General features: G+C 42.1%; 1 protein-coding gene across 2 annotated transcripts in view; it reads right to left on the bottom strand.

Annotated features, from left to right (window-relative positions):
* The window catches only part of LOC110493911 (helicase with zinc finger domain 2), a 32,646-nt gene extending 17,994 nt beyond the window's left edge, over positions 1-14,652 (bottom strand). The window contains exons 1-5 of one of the 2 annotated variants that reach the window (XM_021568510.2): positions 14,221-14,652; positions 8,394-9,449; positions 7,957-8,140; positions 7,435-7,542; positions 327-841 (exon numbers count right to left, since the gene is read on the bottom strand). In XM_021568510.2, the coding sequence (XP_021424185.2) occupies positions 327-841; positions 7,435-7,542; positions 7,957-8,140; positions 8,394-9,397 (1,811 nt within the window). In that variant the 5' untranslated portion in view covers positions 9,398-9,449; positions 14,221-14,652. The remainder of the gene's footprint in view (positions 1-326; positions 842-7,434; positions 7,543-7,956; positions 8,141-8,393; positions 9,450-14,220) is intronic. The other variant, XM_036949904.1, reaches the window with a different exon arrangement.
* Between the last annotated feature and the right edge of the window lie 9,628 nt (positions 14,653-24,280).

Below are 24,280 nucleotides of genomic sequence, written 5' to 3'. Positions count from 1 at the left end.
TCTGAGCACCGTGGGTGGACACCCTAATCAGGTTACGCACCCAATGCATGGGTCTGGTAAATCTCTCAAATGTCTGGTCAATTAAAATGTTTTCGGTCAAATGTAAAGCACCACACATGTTCCTAACGGAAACTCTGGTTGAGAGAAATTTGAGCACCTTACGCTTACTAACTAGAGCTTCAGAAAACTGCATTAAAACCATCTAGCCTTGTCTCTGCTGTTAGATGTGAACTGGACTTTACAGGTAGTTTATTTTACATGTATTTATAATAGTGTTGGAGATGATTAGTTAAAAAACAAAGCCATGGAAATAATGATGTTATTACCTTGAAACTATCTGATCTTCTGCCTGCTCCTCTGTGTACAGGAAGCTGTGCATTTTCTTTTTGTAGTTCTGGTGATTCATGGCCGTGTTGCTGTCATCAAGTGGTTTATACTGCAAGCTAATCTGAGGGGGCTTGTACTCCTTCAGAAGCTCTTCCTGTACTTCTGTCTTGTCCATGCATGGGATGATGACCCTGTTCCCCCGATGCCAGTGTTCCAGATTCTGGAATGGGCGCCCAAAATCCTCAGGCGGCTCCTCGAGGTTAGGGGATGGCTGCTGTCTGACTTTAACTTTGAGTTTCTGTAGGAGGACTGGCCTCATGTCGAAGTCAAACACCAACCACTGTTCATAAAGACCCGGGTTGTTGGATTTGAAGGACACAGTGATGTCATAGGTCATGTCTGAGTTACATAACTGTTCACCAGTGGTGTAAGTGCAGGGCTCAGGACTGTTTTCATCCAGGGAGAAAGAGGCTCCAGGTTCCTGTTTCAGTAATGCTACATGTGCAAGTAGTCTCTGTGAAGACACAGGCAAAAAGCACAGGTGACCAAAGACATTAAATAAACAATGAAAGTGGAGACATCACGAACAGCAAAATGTACACTTAGCTGGAGCCACCCCACTGGGCACATACTGGTTGAATCAACGTTGTTTCCACGTAATGTCAATGAAATCTCGGATTTCATTGACATTTGTGCCCAGGGGGACCTCATTATTATTATTATTAGAGGCATGACCTCATTATTATTATTATTAGTGGTTAGAGCGTTGGGCTAGTAAACGAAAGGTTGCAAGATTGAATCCCCGAGCTGACAAGGTAAAAATCTGTCGTTCTGCCCCTGAACAAGGCAGTTAACCCACTGTTCATAGGCCGTCATTGAAGATAAGAATTTGTTCTTAACTGACTTGCCTAGTTAAATAAAGGGACCAGGAAAAATTCCCCCGCCATTAGACCAGCATTACCAGCCTGTACCATTGACACCAGGGAGGATGGGGCCATGGACTCGTGCTGCTTACACCAAATCCTGACTCTGCCATCAGATGGTCACAGAGGTGAATGTTAGGACTCTCGTGAAGCAGAATTGATAGCAGTGACAAACGTATTTCTACAATAGAATTTGATCTTGAGCTGTATCTGTGTCCTCACTGCCCTTTCCCACCTGGACAAAAGGAACACCTATGTGAGAATGCTGTTCATTGACTACAGTTCAGAGTTCAACACCATAGTACCCACAAAGCTCATCACATAGACCCTGTGACTATACACTTCCCTCTGCAACTGGATCCTGGACTTCCTGACGGGCCGCCCCCAGGGACAATAAAAGGCCACTCTAAAATGTGTAGTTGTGGCACACAACACAATGCCACAGACGTCTCAAGTTTTGAAGGAGTGTGCAGAATATCCTGAATTCTTAGGGGCATGGAAACATTGCTCAATTGGTATCAAGGGATCTAACATGTGCCAAGGAAAACATTCCCCACATCATTACGCCACCCGTCTGTACCATTGGCACCAGGCAGGATGGGGCCCTGGACTCTTGCTGCTTGCGACAAATCATGACTCTGTTTGACGCAACAGGAACCGGGATTCGTTGGACCAGGCAATGTTTTTTAGCTTCTTCTTGTTTTTATCTGATAGGAGTGGAACCCGGTGTGGTCGTATGCTGCATTAGTCCATCCGTGACAAGGACCGATGAATTGAATGAAAAATTCTTACATATTGTACCTTTAAACATATAATACTGTACGTGCCAAAGTTCCAGAGCGGGATCTCTGAAAGTTATGGCTTATATTATACAGAGAAATTGGTATAGTAGGCAGTGTAACCAATCACTACTCTGGCTGACACCTAACTCAAAAGGCTATTTTGAAGGGGATGTGCTTTTTTACTGATTGTTTCTCCTCTGTGTCTTTCTCGCTCAAACAACCACATTGAGTGGTGTAATAGTGCCTGGAGAAGTGGGAATACTCAAATTTTGCCCAAAATTTACCAAACGGCCTGTCCCACTGAAGGAAAGGCTCCCTGTGTGAAAAACAATCTGTGAGAAACCGGGACATACACTCTTAATGACCTAAAATGATAAATCCCATATTGGTCTTTCACAGTCAGGTCAAGCTTACGGTGAAAGTAGGCCAATAATAGGCCTACTATTGAAACAGATAAATGAGTCTGTCAACTCAGATATGCAATTTTCCAATATGCTCCTAAAGTCACACTTTTGTAATAGAAAAACAACAAAATTGGATGTTCTAAGTTCTTAAGAATGCTTAAACCACATCAGGAGACCACTTTGGAGGTCTAGGAAAAATCTAAGAAATGTGGATTTTTTTAGGGTACTTTCACCGTAAAGCTTGACCTGACTTTAATTGATGTGCACAGGCACCTAGCACAGTTGTTTGGCTAGCGGTGTTTGTTGCACACGAGACGGAATTTGCTAAACAAATGGCCACTGGAGTGATGCAAATAATCATGATATCATTCTTCCAGGTAGGCATAGGCTTTCCATCTACCAGAAGGTTAGGCCTATTTGTATTTAAACTCACTCCTCTCACCTTCAACTGCGTTTATTTTCAGAAAACTAAACGTGTCATTATTTGTATGAACACAACAAGATTCAACAACTGAGGCATAAAAAACTTAACAAGTTCCACAGACATGTGACTAACATAATTTAATAATGTGTCCCTGAACAAAGGGGGGGAAGGGGGTCAAAATCAAAAGTAACAGTCAGTATCTGGTGTGACCACCAGCTGCATTAAGTACTGCAGTGCATCTCCTCCTCATGGACTGCACTAGATTTGCCAGTTCTTGCTGTGAGATGTTACCCCACTCTTCCATCAAGGCACCTGCAAGTTCCATTTCTGGGGGGAGTAGTCTGGGGGGAATAGTCCTAGCCCTCACCCTCCGATCCAACAGGTCCCAGACGTGCTCAATGGGATTGAGATCTTGGCTCTTTGCTGGCCATGGCAGAACACTGACATTCCTGTCTTGCAGGAAATCACGCACAGAACGAGCAGTATGGCTGGTGGCATTGTCATGCTGGAGGGTCATGTCAGGATGAGGGTACCACATGGGGGGTACCACATGAGGGAAGAGGATGTCTTCCCTGCAACGCACAGCGTTGAGATTGCTTGCAATGACATCAAGCTCAGTCCGATGATGATGTGACACACCGCCCGAAGACCATGACGGTCCCTCCACCTCCAATTCGATCCCGCTCCAGAGTACAGGCCTAGGTGTAATGCTCAATCACTTGACGATAAATGCGAATCCGAATGAGACAAAACCACTTTCCACCAGGATTTGTCTAACTCCATCAAGGATGAACTGGCCTCTCGGGAACTGTGTGAGGACCTCGAGTCCCTGATAACGCTGGCAATTAGGATGGACAACTGCCGCCGAGAACATTTTTTGATGTTGACACCACTCCAGTATCCTGGTTTCCTGAGCACCCCAAGCCCCCCGAACTCAGCATTGAGGAGCCCATAAAGATGGGACTGCGGAGGTCTCGGCCATCTCTGTGCTACATGCCCAGAACTGAAGGAAATGCCAGGGCTTGCCAGGATAAGGGGAGACCCTGACGAGCTGTGCAGTTACCTCCCTGCTACCCAGTCACTGTCTGTCATTACCCGTAACCCTCCACTAGGACAACTGTCAGCACCAGATTCAAGCTTTCGTGGACTACGGGGCCGCATATAATTGAATTGATCAGGACTTCCCCAGAGAGTTACAAATCCCCTGCGTGAAGTGTCCCATCCCTCTGCAGATTGGCTCCGGTCAGGTGGCTCTGGTCAGGTAGAATTGGCTCCGGTCATTGGCACCAGTCAGGTGGAATATCAGACCAAGCCCTTTCACAGGTTGAGGTGAACCACTCAGAGACTTAGTTTTATTTTGATCGCTGCTCCTGAGAACCCCCTTATCCTAGTGTACCCCTGACTAGTGCTACATAACCTCCTATTCTCCTGGTCTATGGGACACCTACTAGACTGGGGTAAAGACTGCCAGACTTCATGTCTAAGACGCCCACCCAGAGCCTTGCCGTGTCCTCCTGCATCCACTGAAGACCAAGACTTTTCCGCTCTCCCTCCCGAATACTTTGACCCCGGCGAGGCAAGCCGCCACCCCATCGTCCATACGACTGTGCCATAGAACTCCAACAGCTCCACACCTCCCCGGGGCCGTCTGTACTCCCTCTCGGCCCCTGAAGCAGCAGGCCTGGACTATTACATCCGGGAGTCGCTGGAGGCAGGTTTCATTCTCCCCTCTAATTCCCCAGATGACACTGATATGTTGAATCGGTTTGTCTTCATTTACCTCCATGACATGCTGATCTTCTCCAAAACCATTCCGGAACACATTCTGCACATCTGCCAACTCCTGAGACACCTCCTGCAGAGCCAACTATATGTCAAGATAGAGAAGTGTGAGTTCCACGTATCCAAAGTTTCCTTCCTGGGTAACATTATCTCTACCACAGGCATCCAAATGGACCCATAAAGGTTGAGGCGGTTGCCGACCGGCCCCGCCCCACCTCACTCAAGCAGGTCCAGCAGTTCCCCAGGTTTGCCAATTTTTATAGCCGTTTTATACGCAACTTTGGTGCAGTGGTAGCGCCTCTCAGGGTCCTAACCCGCAAGTCCCAGATCCGTTTTTGCTGGACTCCCGAGGCTGACAGGGCATTCACGGAGTTCAAGGGACATTTCACCTCTGGACCCATCCTTGTTCATCCTGATCCTACTTGTCCCTTTGTGGTAGAGGTGGACGCCTTGGACACCAGAGCAGGGGCAGTCCTTTCACAGCAGAACGAGGAGGATAAAAAACTGCACCCATGCGCCTTTCTGTCCAAGTAGTTCTCGCCAGATGAACGCAAATACAATGTAGGCAACCGGGAGCTCTTGGCAGTTAAGTGGGCCCTTGATGGGTGGAGACACTGGTTGGAGGGGGTACCTCATCCTTTCGTGATCTGGATGGACCATAATAACTTGGTCTCCATTCAAGAGTTTGAAAGCATGCCAGGCTAGGTAGGCTCTGTTTTTAACAGGTTCATTTTCACACTAGCCTATCACCCGGATCCAAGAATCAGAAATCAGATGCCCTGTCCCGCCAACATGATGTCTTTAACAAGGAGAGGGACTCCGAGCCCATCATCCCCAGCTCCAGCATTGTGGCTCCTGTGATATGGAGTATTGAGAACACAGTTCGACAAGCCCAGACCTGAGAACCTGACCCCAGCAGGGGACCCACTAACAGACTTTACGTTCCGCGTTCAGCTCGTTCCCGAGTACTACAATGTGGACACTCCTTTAAATTAACTGGGCATCCTGGGGTTAATCGGACACTGGAGTTCCTGAGGTGGAAATTCTGGTGGCCCAACATGATTGAGGATGTGAGATTCCACCTGTGCTCAAAGCAAGTCCTCACGGCAGAGACCTCCTGGGTTGCTCCAACATCTGCCGGCCCTGGTCCCACCTGTCCGCAGATTCTATCACAGGGTTACCTCCATCCCAAGGGCTTACCACTATCCTGGTGGTCGTTGATCGGTTCTCCAAGGCAGCCCATTTCATTGCCTTACCCAAGTTGTCTTCAGCGATGGAGACCTCATGATTACCCATGTCTTTTGACCACACAAACTTCCCCAGGATATTGTCTCGAATCTTGGGCCTCAGTTCATTGCAAGGTATGATGGCTTGGTAAACAATGGAAAGGGGTGAGGACAGATAAAAAGTGGGAAAGACTAAATGGATTCATTACACACAGTTGCTAATTATATCAATTGAAATGCTAATCCTGTACACATGAACGGCCGCTCATTCAAAAATAGTTGCAATGTATATGTTTACGCCCGTATGTCGTTGTTGTCTTCTCTGTTGAAATCGCCGGTCCATCTCTTGGAGAGTCAGTTCATCAGAGAGTCTCTGGTTAACTTCCCCAGAAGTCACAATGTCTTTCGTAGTTGTCACATTCTCAGTGGCTCTGTATAGTGTATGTTGTAATGGATATGTCAGGTCATTGCATAGGATAGATGCTTCAGCAGTTGTAGGTATTCTCCTACTAGATTTACATTATTTCCAACTGCAGACTAGTAATTCTACGTCTAGGATTTGCTCTTATTCTGTAGTGATCGACGGTCTTGTCTCCTGGGCCTATAGAGTTGAAGTTCTTAACCATTTTAACATGTAGCGTCAGCTCCATATTTTCTGGTCTGATGGCCTATAGAACGGTAGCCATTCCAACGTGGGGACTCTGTCTCGACGTTCTCTGACTTAATGTACATTTTGTAGGAAGTGGGTATTATACTCTGTGGAAGAAGAGGCAGTTCTATGAAGCCTAATGTGATGTCTGGGCTCACGGGGGTGTGGCCACTGACTAGTTAAACATTATATGAAAATCCATAATCTTATTTAGAAGACTAAGATCACATTTAATCTTTTCACAAATAATTAAATATTTAATCATATATTTTACACAACTATCAGATCTAAACCCCATAATTTGAAGGTGTACACAACCAGAGATACAGTAATGTGGGTCTCCTGTCTTTCATAAGGTCACCACATTTTGTATTTAACTATGCAAGTCTGTTAAGAACAAATTCTTATTTACAATGACAGCCTAGGAACAATGGGTTAACTGCCTTGTTCAGGGGAAGAATGACAGATGTTAACCTTGTCAGCTTGGGGATTCAATCTAGCAACCTTTTGGTTACTGGCCCAACGCTCTAACCACTAGGTCACTTGCCGCCCCAAATTAAACAACTTTGACAGGATTGTTCTTTAAATACCCATGGACCATTCCCACATTCTCAAAAATAGAAATATTGTTTAATTATTCAAACTTTTGATTGTCCAATTGTCTCTCTGTGTTCCATAATTTACAGTCCAATCCTGAACACTACAGAGCATAGAGGCAGCATATTTTATGACCGTCATAACAGCAGACTTCCCGCTCTCCCCCATCTACCAGAGAGAGCACGCTGTAGAGCGGACCCACTGTAATCTGATCCTTCAGATCGTCACAGGAGTGTTATGACACTGCTTACAGGGAAAGTAAACCAATGGGTTATTTAGCCATATAGAGTACACTACTTAGTACACTAGCTAGCTGTTACCTCTGTTTTGATCTGGAAGTTCCATTTTAATTCGGCATCAGTCTCCACACACTCCACACACAAATTCCCATCAAAAGTGACACTCACGTCATCAACTTGTTCTGAAATCTGTCAAATGAAGTCATAGTTAGTTTGTTGCTTGGGGACAATTAAAATGTTATAGTAAACCAAGTTGGATAACACTGTATGTACAGTAGTAGCAAGTAGAATATCTAATCAATCATTGCACAGGAGGACAATGTCTTACGATGTATTACAATCATATAAAATGCATTATACCAGTTGGCTTTAAGTAAAGTATTGGCTATTAGACCAGTTCTCTGTTAAATAGTAACTATTCAGAGTGCAGAAACCCGCACTGCTAAAATCATTATGTGCAGTAGTTCCTGAAAAATGTTATTTTTTAATGACACTACTGCTTTGTTCTTTTTCACACAATAAGCATGAATTATTAGCCTCACTTGGTTTACTCAAATGCAGGTTTGATTGAATGTGCTGCTCATCTGAACTATGATGACTTACAATTTGCACTTCATTGCTGCTCTGTCTGTACTCCTCTAAGAGATGTTCCCTGTAGGACATGAGGCCTTGAGCCTTTATGTTGCGCCTCATCACCTTGTCCTCTTCGGCTCGCATTAGCCACTCTTCAAGCTCCTCCACAGAGTGAGCTTTCACGCAGTTGGTGCCATATTCACATGTGTCAGGCCTGAGACGAAATGGCAGTGCAAACTATAATGAGACGCTAGAGGCACAATCTGTAAAAATGTCTTGCTGCTTTTGGTTATTAAACAAATGAAATGTATACCCCATGTTTTTTTTTTTTTTAAGAAATTGTCTTATTGATCACTTATAGACAGTAAGGGCTGTTTACATATGCATCTCTCATACAGATTTCACTTTTAGGCTTTGCAGTGTTCGCAGACATAGGTGTCTCTCCTTGTTTACAAAAACATGTTTACCTGTCGCAAAACCAAAACTCTGCTTTGTGGCTGTGAGGTGGGGGACGATGTTTCCACTCCGTGGTTGTGTCCCCAGAAATCATCTGGGAGTGCCCCAAGGAGGCACAATGTTTGAAAAAGCTCTCCTGCGAAGAGAGGGCTATGAAGCAAGCCTTGCAGTAGATCGCCGCCTGCAGGTTAGGGGCGGGCACTACGTCTTGAGCCGACTGTTGCCTCTGCCATTGCCTTTCCTGGGAGAGCTGCAAGAGTTCCTGGCGACTCCACTCCCCATGTGCCTCTGCTCGCCATACAGCCAATTCCACCTCGCTGTGCAATAATTGGCACTGGCTGGGGCCGTGCCAACAGGGCATACCTTGCATGAAATAGTTGCAGTACTGGAAAGGGAAGACTGGAGGAAGAGGCCTGATCTGATTGTAGACTTCCTTCCCCTGATTTTCTGCCAGGTGATGAACCAAGACTGGGCTCCAGACATGGGCTGTATCCGCTGAGCAAGTGTTGTTCCACCGTTTACCTGTAATTTTTGTTGGAGTGCCACAGAAGCAGTCTTGACAGAGCTCTTGAAATTCCCCTGAGAACTCAGTGATAATTTTTTCGGCTGGGTTTTGCTGTTGGACAGCGATTCTCTCTGACTGAGTTATCAGTCTAATTAACGTGCTGTGATCTATCTTCTGGTGCTTTAAAAAGTTCCACATGGTAGCCTCCTCAAGGCTCCTTGCGAAGGTGCAGCGGTTCCTGTGCTTTGAACACCCAGACCCCTCCACAAAGTACCAACACACATTATACTGGCTGGGGTTTGTAAATTTAGGGCGGCAGGAAACAGGCCTCCATTTGCTAGTACCTTTGCCTTTAGCCAATAGAAGTTCTCTGCTGCATTGGTGTTCGACTGCTTTTAGGCTGTATGTGATTTCGTTCTCTTTGACAGAGCATGCAGAACACACAACTTTAAAGTTGTATGCCACTAAGAGCTCAGCCAGTTTGGACCTATTTGTCCCTTTGCCTGGCATTGTTGAATCTTCATAGAATTATGTATAAAATGTGGCCTTCTTTGACTTGAGTCTAGAGGAGATGAAAATACCATGTAAATATGTGCTGCACATGTACATTCACCATTATAGCCAACACTGGACTGGAGCAAGATTGTTTTAGGATTTAAAACATAACACATTGATGTCATGACTTAAAGAAAAAAGGGTAACAATTTACATTGACTATACAGTGCATTCGGAAAGTTTTCAGACCCCTTGACTTTTTCCACATTTTGCTACATTACAGCCTTATTCTAAAATAGATTTTTTTTTTTTCAATTTTTTTCAATTATTAATCTACACCAATACCCATTTTTTTATTATTCTGACCCTTTACTTACTACTCTGTTGAAGCACCTTTGGCAGCGATTACAGCCTCAAGTCTTCTTGAGTATGATGTTACAAGCTTGGCACACCTGCAATTGGGTTGGATTTGGTCCCAGGTTGGAAGGGGACCGTCATGATACAGCTATTTTGAGGTCTTTCCAGAGATGTTAGGTCAGGTTCAAGTCCGGGCTCTGGCTGGGCCACTAAAGGACATTCAGAGACTTGTCCCGAAGCCACTCCTGTATTGTCTTGGCTGTGTGCTTAGGGTCGTTGTCCTGTTGGAAGGTGGACCATCACCCCAGTCTGAGGTCCTGAGTGCTCTGGAGCAGGTTTTCATCAAGGATCTCTCTGTACTTTGCTCCGTTCATCTTTCTCTCGATCCTGACTAGTCTTCCAGTCCCTTCCGGTGAAAAACATCCCTACAGCATGATGCTGTCACCACCATGCTTCACCATAGGGATGGTGCCAGGTTTCCTCCAGATGTGACGCTTGGTAGTCAGGAAAAAGAGTTCAATCTTGATGTCATCAGACCAGAGAATCTTGTTTCTCATGGTCTGGGAGTCCTTTAGGTGCCTTTTGGCAAACTCCAAGCAGGCTTTCGTGCCTTTCACTGTGGAGTGTCTTCCGTCTGGCCACTCTATCATAAAGGCCTGATAGGTGGGGTGCTGCAGAGATGGTTGTCCTAAAACTTGTTTTCACTTTGTCATTATGGGGTATTGTGTGTAGATTGACGAGGGAAAAAAATTATTTAATACATTTTAGAATGAGGCTGTAATGTAACAAAATGTGGAAAAGGGAAGGGGTCTGAATAACCTTCCAAAAGCACTACATATCCCATAACGCATTCATTACACATTTTAATGAATTACACGTTATTCAAATGTGGTGTGGGCTATACTGGCATATTCACTAGGGGCTCTACTCAATCTGTAAAATGTCAGAGTTTCAGATTCAGCAATTGAAATCTAAAGGTAATGTCAGATTGAGCTGACATATGCAGTGTTTACCGTGAATGCAGTCTCTGCTAAAATGGGAACATTGCCTTGAAATTTCAATCATGGTGTAAAGCTGAACTTCCGCGATATGGATTTAATAGAGCCCCAACACTGGTATGGCAGAAGCACACTTTTGAGAACAGCCATAATGGTGACCGAGGTAAAAAAAAAATATATATTGGAAATTCAGGGGTTATTAGGTTTTTTCTCGTCAATAGCTATTGAACCAAACCAAGCAAGTCATGACTATGAAGATGGTATATTCTGACTCAGGGGTGGTTGGAGAAAAATGCAATGCTTTTTTGTTGTTTAAATTTAGTTTTTTGTTTTGGGGGGGCTTTTAATTTTCAATAGCTCTTATACAAAATGTATCATGTCTATGGAAATTATATATTCTGAATCAGGGGAGGGTAGAGAAAAATCCATGACTTATTTTGTTGTTAACATTTCAATAAAAAAATGATCTTCCAACTTTAAATCTTCAATAGCCTTTACACAAAGTGTGCCATGACAATCCCAAAAGCAGTTGCAGTTAATTAGGGCTAGGCGTCCCACTGAAACTGGAGGGCGCGCAATTCAAATAAATAATCCTAAAAATGATGGCTATTAAACATTTAGGTACATACAAGTGTCTTATATCGCTTGAAAGCTTCAATTCTTGTTAACCTAACTGCACTGTCCGATTAACACAGGTTTCATAATTTCACAAATAGCGATTAAATATTTGTTTATTTTTGAAAATCTACCTCTGATATGTCATCCAAAGGGTCCCAGCTATAACATGTAGTGTCATTTAGTTAGATAACATCCTTCTTTATATCCCAAACACTGGAAAGAGGAACTCATCTCGGAATCACCTCTTCACTGTTGACATTGAGACTGGTGTTTTAATTACGCTGCCAGTTGAGGAGTCCATATTATGGCAAGAACAGCTCAAATAAGCAAAGAGAAATGACAGTACATCATTACTTTAAAACACAAAGGTCAGTCAATCCGGAAACATCATGCTTGGGGGCTGTTTTTCTGCATTAGGACCAGGACGACTGATCCGTGTAAAGGAAAGAATGAATGGGGCCATGTATCGTGAGATTTTGAGTGAAAACTCCTTCCATCAGCAAGGGCATTGAAGATGAAACGTGGCTGGGTCTTTCAGCATGACAATGATCCCAAACACACCGCCCGGGCAACGAAGGAGTGGCTTCGTAAGAAGCATTTCAAGGTCCTGGAGTGGCCTAGCCAGTCTCCAGATCTCAACTCCATAGAAAATCTTTGGAGGGAGTTGAAAGTCTGTGTTGCCCATTAACAGCCCCAAAACATCACTGCTCTAGAGGAGATCTGCACGGAGGAATGGGCCAAAATACCAGCAACAGTGTGTGAAAACCTTGTGAAGACGAACAGAAAACATTTGACCTCTGTCATTGCCAACAAAGGGTATATAACAAAGTGTTGAGATAAACTTTTGTTATTGACCAAATACTTATTTTCCACCATAATTTGCAAATAAATTCATTAAAAAAACTTTTTCTCATTTTGTCTGTCATAATTGAAGTGTACCTATGATGAAAATTACAGGCCTCTCTCATCTTTTTAAGTGGGAGAACTTGCACAATTGGTAGCTGACTAAATACTTTTTTGCCCCACTGTATATTGTATTATAGTTTTGTCAGAGGTTTACTCCCCCGGTGATTCCTATAGAATAAACTATATGGGGCCTATAGCTTCCTGCATTGCAAGCCCAATGTGAGCTTCCTTTTATTTTGCTTCAGATCTGCATCATCAAGCGGCCATTTGATCATCAGTCACACCTTGGCTGTCTCACAAAATGAACCCTGTTCCCTTTATTGTGCACTTCTTGCTACTAGAGCCCTATGGGCCCTGGTCTAACGCAGTGCATTATATATGGAATGAGGTGTCAATTGAGACCCAGCTCTTGGCATGACTGAGGAAAATTCCTGAGATCTCCAATCAGCAATGGAAACGATCTGATCCTCTGAAGTAACCCAGTTCTTTCGGAACATGATACACAGCATGGTTGGTCATTTTAGACGGACATAAAAAATGCAACACTCAGTTTCTACATATGAACTTTTATTAGCATTCAAAATTAAACAAATGCGATACCTAGATCCTCATCCATTCATAAATGGTCAAATTTGATGTTGCCAGACATTAGGCAGAACAAAATATGCTCTGGAGATCTATTGTACATGTAAAATTGTTTTATACAAAATAAACCACCTATATGTGCAATACATCTCAGTTCATAGCAAAATACCCCCCACCCATCAACACATCTTCAATAATATCTGGATATACATATTATATTACATATTCATAGTCATGGCACGCTTTGTGTAAGAGTTTATTGAAGATTGAAAGATGGAACATTTTGGGGGGAAAGTTCAACAAATAAATAAAGCTACAAAAATGTTTTCCATCCTCCCCTGATTCAGAGAGAGCCACAGGAGAGGAGCGGCTCTTTGGTTTATGGTTAATCCATATGGTACTCTTGGATCAGGTGACGGAATACTATTGAACAAAAATAAGTTGATGCTGGATAGTAAACAATGCCTTTGTGCAAACAACCTTCCAGAAGTAATCAAGGCATTCTCATATAGTGGAACATTTCAAAAACCTTCATTGTTTTATGGCTTATACATGGCAATAATTTAAAAAACACTGTGTTACGGCTACAACAGCCTTCATCAGGATCACCTACTTATTAGATGGTGTGGATTACTCTCCATCCACCCCCCAATTCAGAATATACCATATTCATAGTTATGGCATGCTTGGTCATAGTTATGGCATGCTTGGTTCAATAGTTATTGATAAGAGAAAACCGAATATCCACTGAACATCCAATATGAAACACATTTTACCTCCCGAATATCTATTACAAAACACACGTTACCAAGGTATATTGGTGACATGATGCCGTCATGGTAACGATGCATCTATTAAGATACCTAAAGAGCTCTTGCATAGCATTATATGAAGGCACAATGCTATGGATATTTTTCATTAACCTTTAATAATGCGTTTTGGAACTGTTAGAACACATTCATGAAATGCTTATAGATATATAATGAATGTATTTTGGATATATAATCAAAGTAAATTGTTACCAAAAAAAGACCGTGTTAAATTACTTTCCCATCACGTCACTCTAAGTCCCAACAAAAGACCAATAATGTGCTTTTTTTAACAGTAATTTCTGAAGTTACTGTTATGTAATTTAAGATCAAAACATTTTCTTTGCCTGTTTAATCTACTTACTTGGCTGACTTTTCACCAGGCAACAATTAGTCAATTTGTTGTCATTACAAAAAAATGCACCATTAAGTAATTCCTGGTTTGAGCTAGGAGGAGGAAGTAGCAGGAGCCTCTGACACTTCCCATTCACAGTTTTATTATATCAACATGTTCATGTGTAGGCTACACATTGTAAATTAACTCATTTTGAAAATATGAACTTACCACAATAGCTTCAGGAGGAGTTTTTAACAGGCGGTACACCACAGACATTACCCACTCAATTAAAAGTCCAGTTTTTTCTTCAGTTGTATCTCATTGTGGATGTTTGAGACAATAATCCCTCCCATCGCTGGAGGATCATTTCATTTGCTGTTGAGTTAAGTTTTGTTTCTGTCATTCTGGGCGTCGACATCATGGAGTTACTCCAGTCTAAAAGCAGTGGTTCTCAACTGGTTTTTACCTTGGGGACCCAAATTGAACCAGGTTGTCTCAGTCGCGACCCAATATTCAAATCCTAATTTTTTGGGGGGGTCAAAATGCAATCTGGAAAACTGTTTTTAATGCTATATTGATCATACATATAGCAATTATATGACAAGGGAACACGATTCCCACCGTTATCATTGTCAATAATAACAATTTGACCATATTCTTGATGAAGAATATTAATAAGCTCACTGGTCTGGGACAACAAAATCTGCTAAATAGCACGGCTAATACAGTAACTAAATATTAAACATACTGTGATTTAAGAAAAATTGCTCAGATTAAATGACAAAAAAATGTAGCTTCATTATTATTTCTACACACTTTCTAACAGGTTTGTCCCCCCTAAAATAAAATCTACAAAATGTTTTTTTTTTACTCAGAAACCCACGACCCATTCAAAACATCCCAGGACCCAAATTTGGTCGCAACCCACCAGTTGAGAATTGCTGGTCTAAAGCCTCGATGATATCACATTTAACATACAGTACTTTTTTGAGATTAGCCGCTTCGTGTTCGTGGGCGTGAACCTATTCAAGTAAGTAAATAAAATACATTTAAACATATATATTTTTTAAACAATGTATTACTAGCTAGCTACAGCAGGCCACTGTGTGTAGGCTAATGAGCTGCTAGCTAGCCAAATGTACATACTATAGCCAAGTGGAAAATCATCAGCTAGCTGGAACACTGAAATCAAAGAACGGTACAGACCACAATACTCAGGTATCCTAACCATAATAAAAAAAAACTAGGCATATCCGAAGGGCGTGCTTAGATGAACAGAAGCAGGAATTGGCTAATGCATTAGAAAAGAGTCAAACGTGAAACCAGGAATTAGAGGGAGTGCTTGAGGATAGACAAAAGCAAATAAAACAACTCATGGTTGAGCTTCAACAGTATTAAATTACCTGTGGAGGAGTACATGCCACTCCTCCACCGTTCGCCCCAGGCTACAAAGTGAAACAGGTCACATCATTATATCCTTCTCTTAAAGAGGAAAAAGAGCGATATGAGAGAGGAATGCTGCTGTGTCTGAGGGCAGTACGAGCGATAGAAATGGTTTTGCATAGCACTGCTTCGATCACAGTTGGTCAAAAAGTACAGCAGATCTGTATGTTCCACACGCTGTAGCAACCATCGTTAACAGCACGAAAGCACAACGTATTACTAGTGCGAGATGACAAAATGGGAGTTAACGTTAAATGGGGAAAGTCTGAATCCTGCGCCGTTAATACTGTTGCCTGGGAAGGGAGAATCGCATGTATGTAACCCAGATCATATTACTCCAAAGCTGCTGCCTGTTTAGCAAGAGACAGAATTGGAAACTGGCAAGTATTGTACACAGACTGCTCTAGTTACATGACCACAAAAGGGTAGGCTGGCTAGCTGCCAGCTTCTGTGTCAGCCCAGGGGGCAGAGTTATATGCTTTGGCAGAGGCTTGTAGGTTGTAAGAAGGGGAGAGTGTGACCACATACACAGAATCTCGTTATGCATTTGGGGTGGTACATTGTGGTCACAACAGGGCATGTTAAAGGTGACAGGAACACTGTAGTGGAAATTTCCTGTATTTACCAAATCATGAGAGCATACCACCACACAAGTCAGAGTTATCATAAAGTCCATCTTTAATTATTATGAGCTCCATCACAACCCTGTGACTCTCAGATCAATTCAGTGTCTATAAATTAATTCTCTGAGAGTGTCAACATAATGGCAACTGAGATCCTTTATAGCAAAGATCCACCCCCCTAGTCGACATGACAAATAACAAATCTTAAGAACATTATAAAAATAAAGATTTTTCTTGAGACAGGAGTATCCCATCACCAGACAGTATTTAGCTATAAATTATCGTTCAGTTTGGTCTCCTAAACGAAGCTCTTATCTCGCTCTTGGTACCACACAGGACCAAAAACAAAACCTCATCCACTAGCATATATCAAATACACCCCCTCCTGGAGAAGATCACAGCGAGACAGTGACTGGCACACAGACATTGTGGAGCCAAGAGATAATTGGTTCCCCCTCAATCATCCCTTCACATGGTTTAAAAGATATGTTTACATGTGAAGACAAGCTTGACCTCTCCCCTTTCTGTGGCCCAAGTAACTGAACCCTGACAGAGAACAGATAACTGCAAACGGCCAACAGTATTATCCAAAAGAAGACATTCTAATGACAAATATCTCACATAAGCATGCAATAAAATGAATGAAACATTTGATTTATAAATGTTACCTAAAGAATTCTGATTCCGCTACGACAACACCAATCACAATGGACATAGAGGTAGAAGCATTATTAGAAGTGTGTCTATTACCCAGTAAATTAGCAGTAGTGAAATGTGAAATGTGAGTCGTACAGATAAAAGAAACAGAAGAGTAAAGGTTGTTATAGCAGATATGGAGACCAACTCCATATTAATGCCCATGATTTTGGAATGAGGTGTTTGACAGACAGGTGTCCACATACTTTTGGTCATGTAGTGTAGATAAGTACAAGTTAGAGCAGGTTGTGGGAGGAAACTATGAAAAGATTCTCCAGTTCTAGTCCCTAGAGAGTAAAACTATGAAGACAGACAGAGAGATAATAGTCAGGGTTGTCTAATTGTAATATAATGTTAAGGGATTTTTGATCAATAATGACTATGTATACATTTCAATCAGGACTGACTAATCAGAATACTATTATGTTACTGTATAGATGTATAAATTATCGTAAATTATCTAAACCGGTGAGGGACGATGTAGGAAGGATTGTGAACTATACTGCCATTGTACCGGAGTGGAGGAGGGACGGGACAGTTTGAAACCTAATGACGTCATTTTCAGTTTATAACCTGTTGTAAATTGTATCATGTTATGTACTCTCGAGAATAAACGCTATTGCTTGATTTTGAGACTGGTCTCCGCCCATTTTATGCAAATAAGTATCTTACAAATCCTTAGAAATGGGCTGAGTGTATTAATTGAATTGGGTAATAAACATATAGGAATTGAATTCCTCTGACATATAATGAAGCCTGTTTCTTTGTGATATCTGTCCTCATACATGGAGAGCTGCAAAATACTGTCTGCTGTGAGAGAAAAGTGATGTATTTACCTGATTTGTTTGATATTAATAGTTATCAATTAATACTTAAGTAATAGTAAAATATTTCTGTTCTGCTAATGCTGTGTTTTTATGGTCTCCACTCTACTTCCCTGCAGCTAATCTGGGCATATGGTCACTAGAGATGGCTTGAGCTGACAAATCAGTTAAAGACTGCATTACATAGACAAGATGTGGTGAGATAGACGTTTTAAAATTAGTAATTTTTATTGAACTTTTATTTAACCAGGTAGGCTAGTTGAGAACAAGTTCTCATTTACAACTGCAACCTAGCCAAGATAAAGCAAAGCATTGCAACAAAAACAACAACAGAGTTACACTTAAACAAACATCTACAGTATGTACAGTGTGTGCAAATGTAGAAGAGTAGTGAGTTAAGGCAATAAATAGGCCATAGAGGAAAATAATCACAATTTAGCATCAACATTGGAGTGATAGATGTGTAGATGATGATGTGTAAGTAGAGATACTGGGGTGCAAAAGAGCAAGAGGATAAATAAAAATATGGGGATGAGGTAGTTGGGTGGGCTATTTACAGATGGGCTGTGTACAGGTGCAAAGATCGGCAAGCTGCTCTAACAGTCGATGCTTAAATTTAGTGAGGGAGATATAAGACTCCAGCTTCAGTGATTTTTGCAATTCGTTCCAGTCATTGGCAGCAGATAACTGGAAGGAAAGGCGGCCAAAGGAAGTGTTGGCTTTGGGGATGACCAGTGAATATACATGCTAGAGCGCGTGCTACGGGTGGGTGTTGCTGTGGTGACCAGTGAGCTGAGATAAGGCAGAGCTTTACCTAGCAAAGACTTATAGTTGACCCGGGGCCAGTGGGTTTGACTCGAATATGTAGTGAGGGCCAGCCAACGAGAGCATACAGGTCGCAGTGGTGGGTAGTATATGGGGCTTTGGTGACAAAATGGATGGCAATGTGATAGACTACATCCAGTTTGCTGAGTAGAGTGTTGGAGGCTATTTTGTATGTGACATCACCAAAGTCAAGGATCGGTAGAATAGTCAGGGTTTGCTTGGGCAAGTTGCTGCAGTGGGTGCTGAGCTGGAAGCCTGGAAGAGTTTAGAACAATACTTTATTGTCTCTAAATCATCCTGACATCTGGGAAACTAAGCTAAGGTGGGGTTAAGACAACAACCCCGAGCAGATAATGACCGGATGAACCCAGAATAGCTTATGATGCCCCCTGGTCTGGAAGGGAGGGGTAGAACCAGCCATAACAAAGCATTCTTAGTGTCACCAACAGTGGGGCAAAAAAGTATTTAGTCAGCCACCAATTGTGCAAGTTCTCCCACTTAAAAAGATGAGAGAGGCCTGTAATTTTCATCATAGGTACACTTCAACTATGACAGACAAAATGAGAGAAAAAAAATCCAGAATATCACATTGTAGTATTTCTAATGAATTTATTTGCAAATTATGGTGGAAAATAAGGATTTGGTCAATAACAAAAGTTTATCTCAATACTACCCTTTGTTGGCAATGACAGAGGTCAAACGTTTTCTGTGTCTTCACAAAATTTTCACACACTGTTGCTGGTATTTTGGCCCATTCCTCCATGCAGATCTCCTCTAGAGCAGCGATGTTTTGGGGCTGTTGCTGGGCAACACGGACTTTCAACTCCCTCCAAAGATTTTCTATGGTGTTGAGATCTGGAGACTGGCTAGCCCACTCCAGGACCTTGAAATGCTTCTTACGAAGCCACTCCTTCGTTGCCTGGGCGGTGTGTTTGGGATCATTGTCATGCTGAAAGACCCAGCCACGTTTCATATTCAATGCCCTTGCTGATGGAAGGAGGTTTACACTCAAAATCTCACGATACATGGCCCCATTCATTCTTTCCTTTACACGGATCAGTCGTCCTGGTCCTTTTGCAGAAAAACAGCCCCAAAGCATGATGTTTCCACCCCCATGCTTCACAGTAGGTATGGTGTCCTTTGGATGCAAATCAGCATTCTTTATCCTCCAAGACGACGAGTTGAGTTTTTACCAAAAAGTTATATTTCGGTTTGATCTGACCATATGACATTCTCCCAATCTTCTTCTGGATCATCCAAATGCTCTCTAGCAAACTTCAGATGGGCCTGGACATGTACTGGCTTAAGCAGGGGGGACACGTCTGGCACTGCAGGATTTGAGTCCCTGGCGGCGCAGTGTGTTACTGATGGTAGGCTTTGTTACTTTGGTCCCATCTCTCTGCAGGTCATTCACTAGGTCCCCCCGTGTGGTTCTGGGATTTTTGCTCACCGTTCTTGTGATCATTTTGACCCCACAGGGTGAGATCTTGCGTGGAGCTCCAGATCGAAGGAGATTATCAGTGGTCTTGTATGTCTTCCATTTCCTAATAATTGCTCACACAGTTGATTTCTTCAAACCAAGCTGCTTACCTATTGCAGATTCAGTCTTCCCAGCCTGGTGCAGGTCAACAATTTTGTTTCTGGTGTCCTTTGGCAGCTCTTTGGTCTTGGCAATAGTTGAGTTTGGAGTGTGACTGTTTGAGGTTGTGGACAGGTGTCTTTTATACTGATAACAAGTTCAAACAGGTGCCATTAATACAGGTAACGAGTGGAGGACAGAGGAGCCTCTTAAAGAAGAAGTTACAGGTCTGTGAGAGCCAGAAATATTGCTTGTTTGTAGGTGACCAAATACTTATTTTCCACCATAATTTGCAAATAAATTCATTAAAAATCCTACAATGTGATTTTCTGGATTTTTGTCATTTTTTCTGTCATAGTTGAAGTGTACCTATGATGAAAATTACAGGCCTCTCTCATCTTTTTAAGTGGGAGAACTTGCACAATTGGTGGCTGACTAAGTACTTTTTTGCCCCACTGTATATAAAGAACTCTGCATTCGGTAAAGTTTAGGTTACTCGTCTGTTAGGTTGACTAGCATCATTATTGCAATAATTAATTGATATTAAATAAAGATGATTATTTGAAGAAATGACAAAGTCGCTCTCACTTGATTAGAATATTCCACATCACTGCAGATGAAGATGTTCCAAGAGACTGCTGGCACATCCTTATGCAGTGCATTCGTAAAGTATTCAGACCCCTTGACTTTTCACACATTTTGTTATTTTACAATTTGAAAAACAAACATTTTAATTCTAAAATGAATTTCTTCCCCTCATCCATCTACAGACAATACCCCATAATGACAGGGAAAAACAGTTTTTTAGAAATGTTTGCTAATTTATAAAATAAAAATATCACATTTACATAAGTATTCAGCCCCTTTACTCAGTACTTGTTGAAGAACCTTTGGTAGCAATTACAGCCTTGAGTCTTCTTGGGTATGACGCTACAAGCTTGGGCCACCTGTTTTTGGTGAGTTTCTCCCAGTATTTTCTGCAGATCCTCTCAAGGTCTGTCAGATTGGATGTGGAGCGTTGCTGCACAGTTATTTTTAGGTTGTCTTGTTGGATTGTGAACCTTCACCCAGTCTGAGGTCCTGAGCATTTTCGAGCAGGTTTGCATCAATAATCTCACTATACTTTGCTCCGTTCATCTTTCCCTCGACCCTGACTAGTCTCCCAGTCCCTGCTCCTGAAAAACCTCCCCCCACATATGCTGTCACCACCATACTCCACTGTAGGGATGGTGCCAGGTTTCCTCCAGAAGTGATGCTTAGTATTGAGGACAAAGAGTTAAATTTAGGTTTCATCAGATCAGAGAATCTTGCTTCTCATGTTCTGAGAGTCCTTTAGGTACCTTTTGGCAAACTCCAAGTGTGCTGTCATGTGCCATTTACTGAGGTTTGGCTTCCGTCTGGCCACTCTACCATAAAGGCCTGATTGGTGGAGTGCTGCAGAGATGGTTGTAATTCTGGAAAGTTCTCTAATCTCCACAGAGGAACTCTGGAGCTCTGTCAAAGTGACCATCGGGTTCTTGGTCATCTCACTGACCAAGGCCCTTCTCCCCTGATTGCTCAGTTTGGCCGGGCAGCCAGCTCTAGGAAAAGATGTGGTGGTTCCAAACTTCTTCCACTTAAGAATGATGGAGGCCACTGTGTTCTTGGGGACCTTCAATGCTGTATAACTGTTTTGGTACCCTTCCCCAAATCTGTTTCTCTACACAATGCTGTCGCGGAGCTCTACAGACAATTCCTTCGACCTCTTGGCTTGGTTTTTTCTCTGACATGCACTATCAACTGTGTGACCTTCTATAGACAGGTGTGTGCCTTTCCAAATCATGTCCAATCCATAGAATTTACCACAGGTGAACTCCATTCAAGTTGTAGTAACATCTCAAGGATGATCAACGGAGACAGGATGCACCTGAGCTCAATTTCAAGTCTCATAGCAAAGGGTCCGAATAGTTATGTACATTTGGTATTTCAGTTTTGTTTTTCAATACATTTGCAAAAATCAAATGTTGCTTTGTCATCATGGGGTATTGTTTGAGGAAAAAAATGTAATGTAATACATTTTACAATAAGGCTGTAACGTAACAAAATGTGAAGGGCTCTGAATACTTTCCAAATATACTGTATGCCATGGGTTGTGTGGGTACTCTACAAATGTATTACAACTGTAGCACGCCAATCCTGCTCCTGGAGGAATGCGGGTGTTCAGGCTTCTGTTGCAGCCCAGAACTAACACACCTGAATCAACTCATCAAACCTAATGGGTTGATAATAATGTGTTTTATTACTAGTCTCTAATAGAAGTCTGCTCACCCAGTTTTACATTTTTATTTAACCCTTATTTTACAAGGTAAGTTGTCTGAGAACACCTTCTCATTTACAGCAACGACCTGTGGTATAGATACATGGGAGAGGAGTAGGGATTAATGAGCCAATTCTAAGCTGGGGATGATTAGGTGACCGGGATGGTATGAGGGCCAGATTGGGAATTTAGCCAGGACACTGGGGTTAACACCCCTACTCTTACAATAAATGCCTTGGGATCTTTAGTGACCACAGAGAGTCAGGACACCCGTTTAACATCCCATCCAAAAGACAGCATCCTACACAGGGCAATGTCCCCAATCACTGCCTTAGGACATTGGGATATTTTTATTTCTTAGACCAGAGGACAGGGTGCCTCCTACTGGCTCTCCAACAACACTTCCAGCAGCATCTGGTCTCCCATCCAGGGACCAACCCTGCTTGGCTTCAGAAGCAAGTCAGCAGTGGGATGCAGGGTGGTATGCTGCTAGATAAGGGAGTGGAGCAAGGTTGGCCACCTTGTTGGCCACCTCACCTTGTCTAACATTTACAAACAAGTTAGCTTATTTGTACATTTTCAATTTATATGTTGATTCATTAAATGCTTATTCATTGAAGTGAAGTGTTTAAACTTGTTTTAATTGTTAACCGAAAAATATTATTCCAGCTTTTATTTTACTAGGCAAGTCAGTTAAGAACAAATTCTTATTTTCAATGATGGCCTAGGAACAGTGGGTTAACTGCCTGTTCAGGGGCAGAACGACAGATTTTCTTGTCAGCTATGGGATTTGAACTTGCAACCTTTCGGTTACTTGTCCAACTCTCTAACCACTAGGCTTCCCTGCCACCCCACCCAAAATACATCGTCCTACACAGGGCAATGTCCCCGATTAACTAGTATCCATGTTCATTAATTACAAATCTGCAATAAATGTAACCTTTATTTAACTAGGCAAGTCAGTTAAGAACAAATTCTTATTTTCAATGATGGCCTAGTGGGTTAACTGCCTGTTCAGGGGCAGAACGACAGATTTGTACCATGTCAGCTCGGGGACTTGAACTTGCAACCTTCCGGTTATTAGTCCAACACTCTAACCACTAGGCTAGGGGATCTGTCTCTAATTTGACTGATTCTGTATTGATTTCTAAAATTAACATTAACGTTTTATCCAGTTGTGCGCTCTCCAATTTGTTTTATTTGATTGTCACTCTGTCTAAGGATATCAGCCATGTGAACCTAGTTTGCAATTTATCATAATGGCATGCATCCCCATTGCAGCCATAGACCTACAGTAGGATGGCAATGCTCGTCTAACAGGCAATGTGCACTTTGTTGTTGTACATCTGAAGCAGAGAATAGCTAGCTGTATGTATATGTCCTCAATATAAAATGATACCAATAGATAATGTGATGCTAAGCCAGATTTTCCATAAACCAGATTTTCTACAAGATTTTTCTGACATATTCCATTGTTTAGTGCAAATCCAACCCTTGTATTCTAGGTACAGTACTGTACATGAAAATAAGGAGCTGACACCATTTGTAGGCTAATTAAAAAAAATGCACAAAAAAAATAAATAATAATGGGGCATGGGGAGTGTTGTAATTCTATTTATTTGCTGAGAATGATTTTAGAACACAGAGACAAAATCAAAAGGTAAATGGCATGGAGGAGGATTGCAGAGATTGTTAGTGTTGATGCTGGGTGAAGAGAGATTTTCACAACAATGTTTGCAAATCAAAGCCACAATTTCCTTTACCCAAAGTACCCATTCATGTGCATTTTACATGCAGGCCTATGTATTTTACAGGAAGTGAGCTATAATCATCAATGTCATGACACAGTATAATGAAATAGCCATAAACTATAATATATGACAATCATGATGTTAAGATACCATAATCCAATACCATCTTACATGGGAAATTAATGCTTGCTGTGTCATTTACAATGTTATAATAATTGTAATGCATCTGTGTGTAGCTGGTGTAGATGAGT

The sequence above is a fragment of the Oncorhynchus mykiss genome, chromosome 17 (assembly GCF_013265735.2).
Source record: "Oncorhynchus mykiss isolate Arlee chromosome 17, USDA_OmykA_1.1, whole genome shotgun sequence".
In the NCBI taxonomy this organism is placed as follows: Eukaryota; Metazoa; Chordata; class Actinopteri; order Salmoniformes; family Salmonidae; genus Oncorhynchus; species Oncorhynchus mykiss.
The sequence above is the reverse complement of the archived record's forward strand: the minus strand, read 5'-3'. Positions and strand labels throughout refer to the sequence as shown.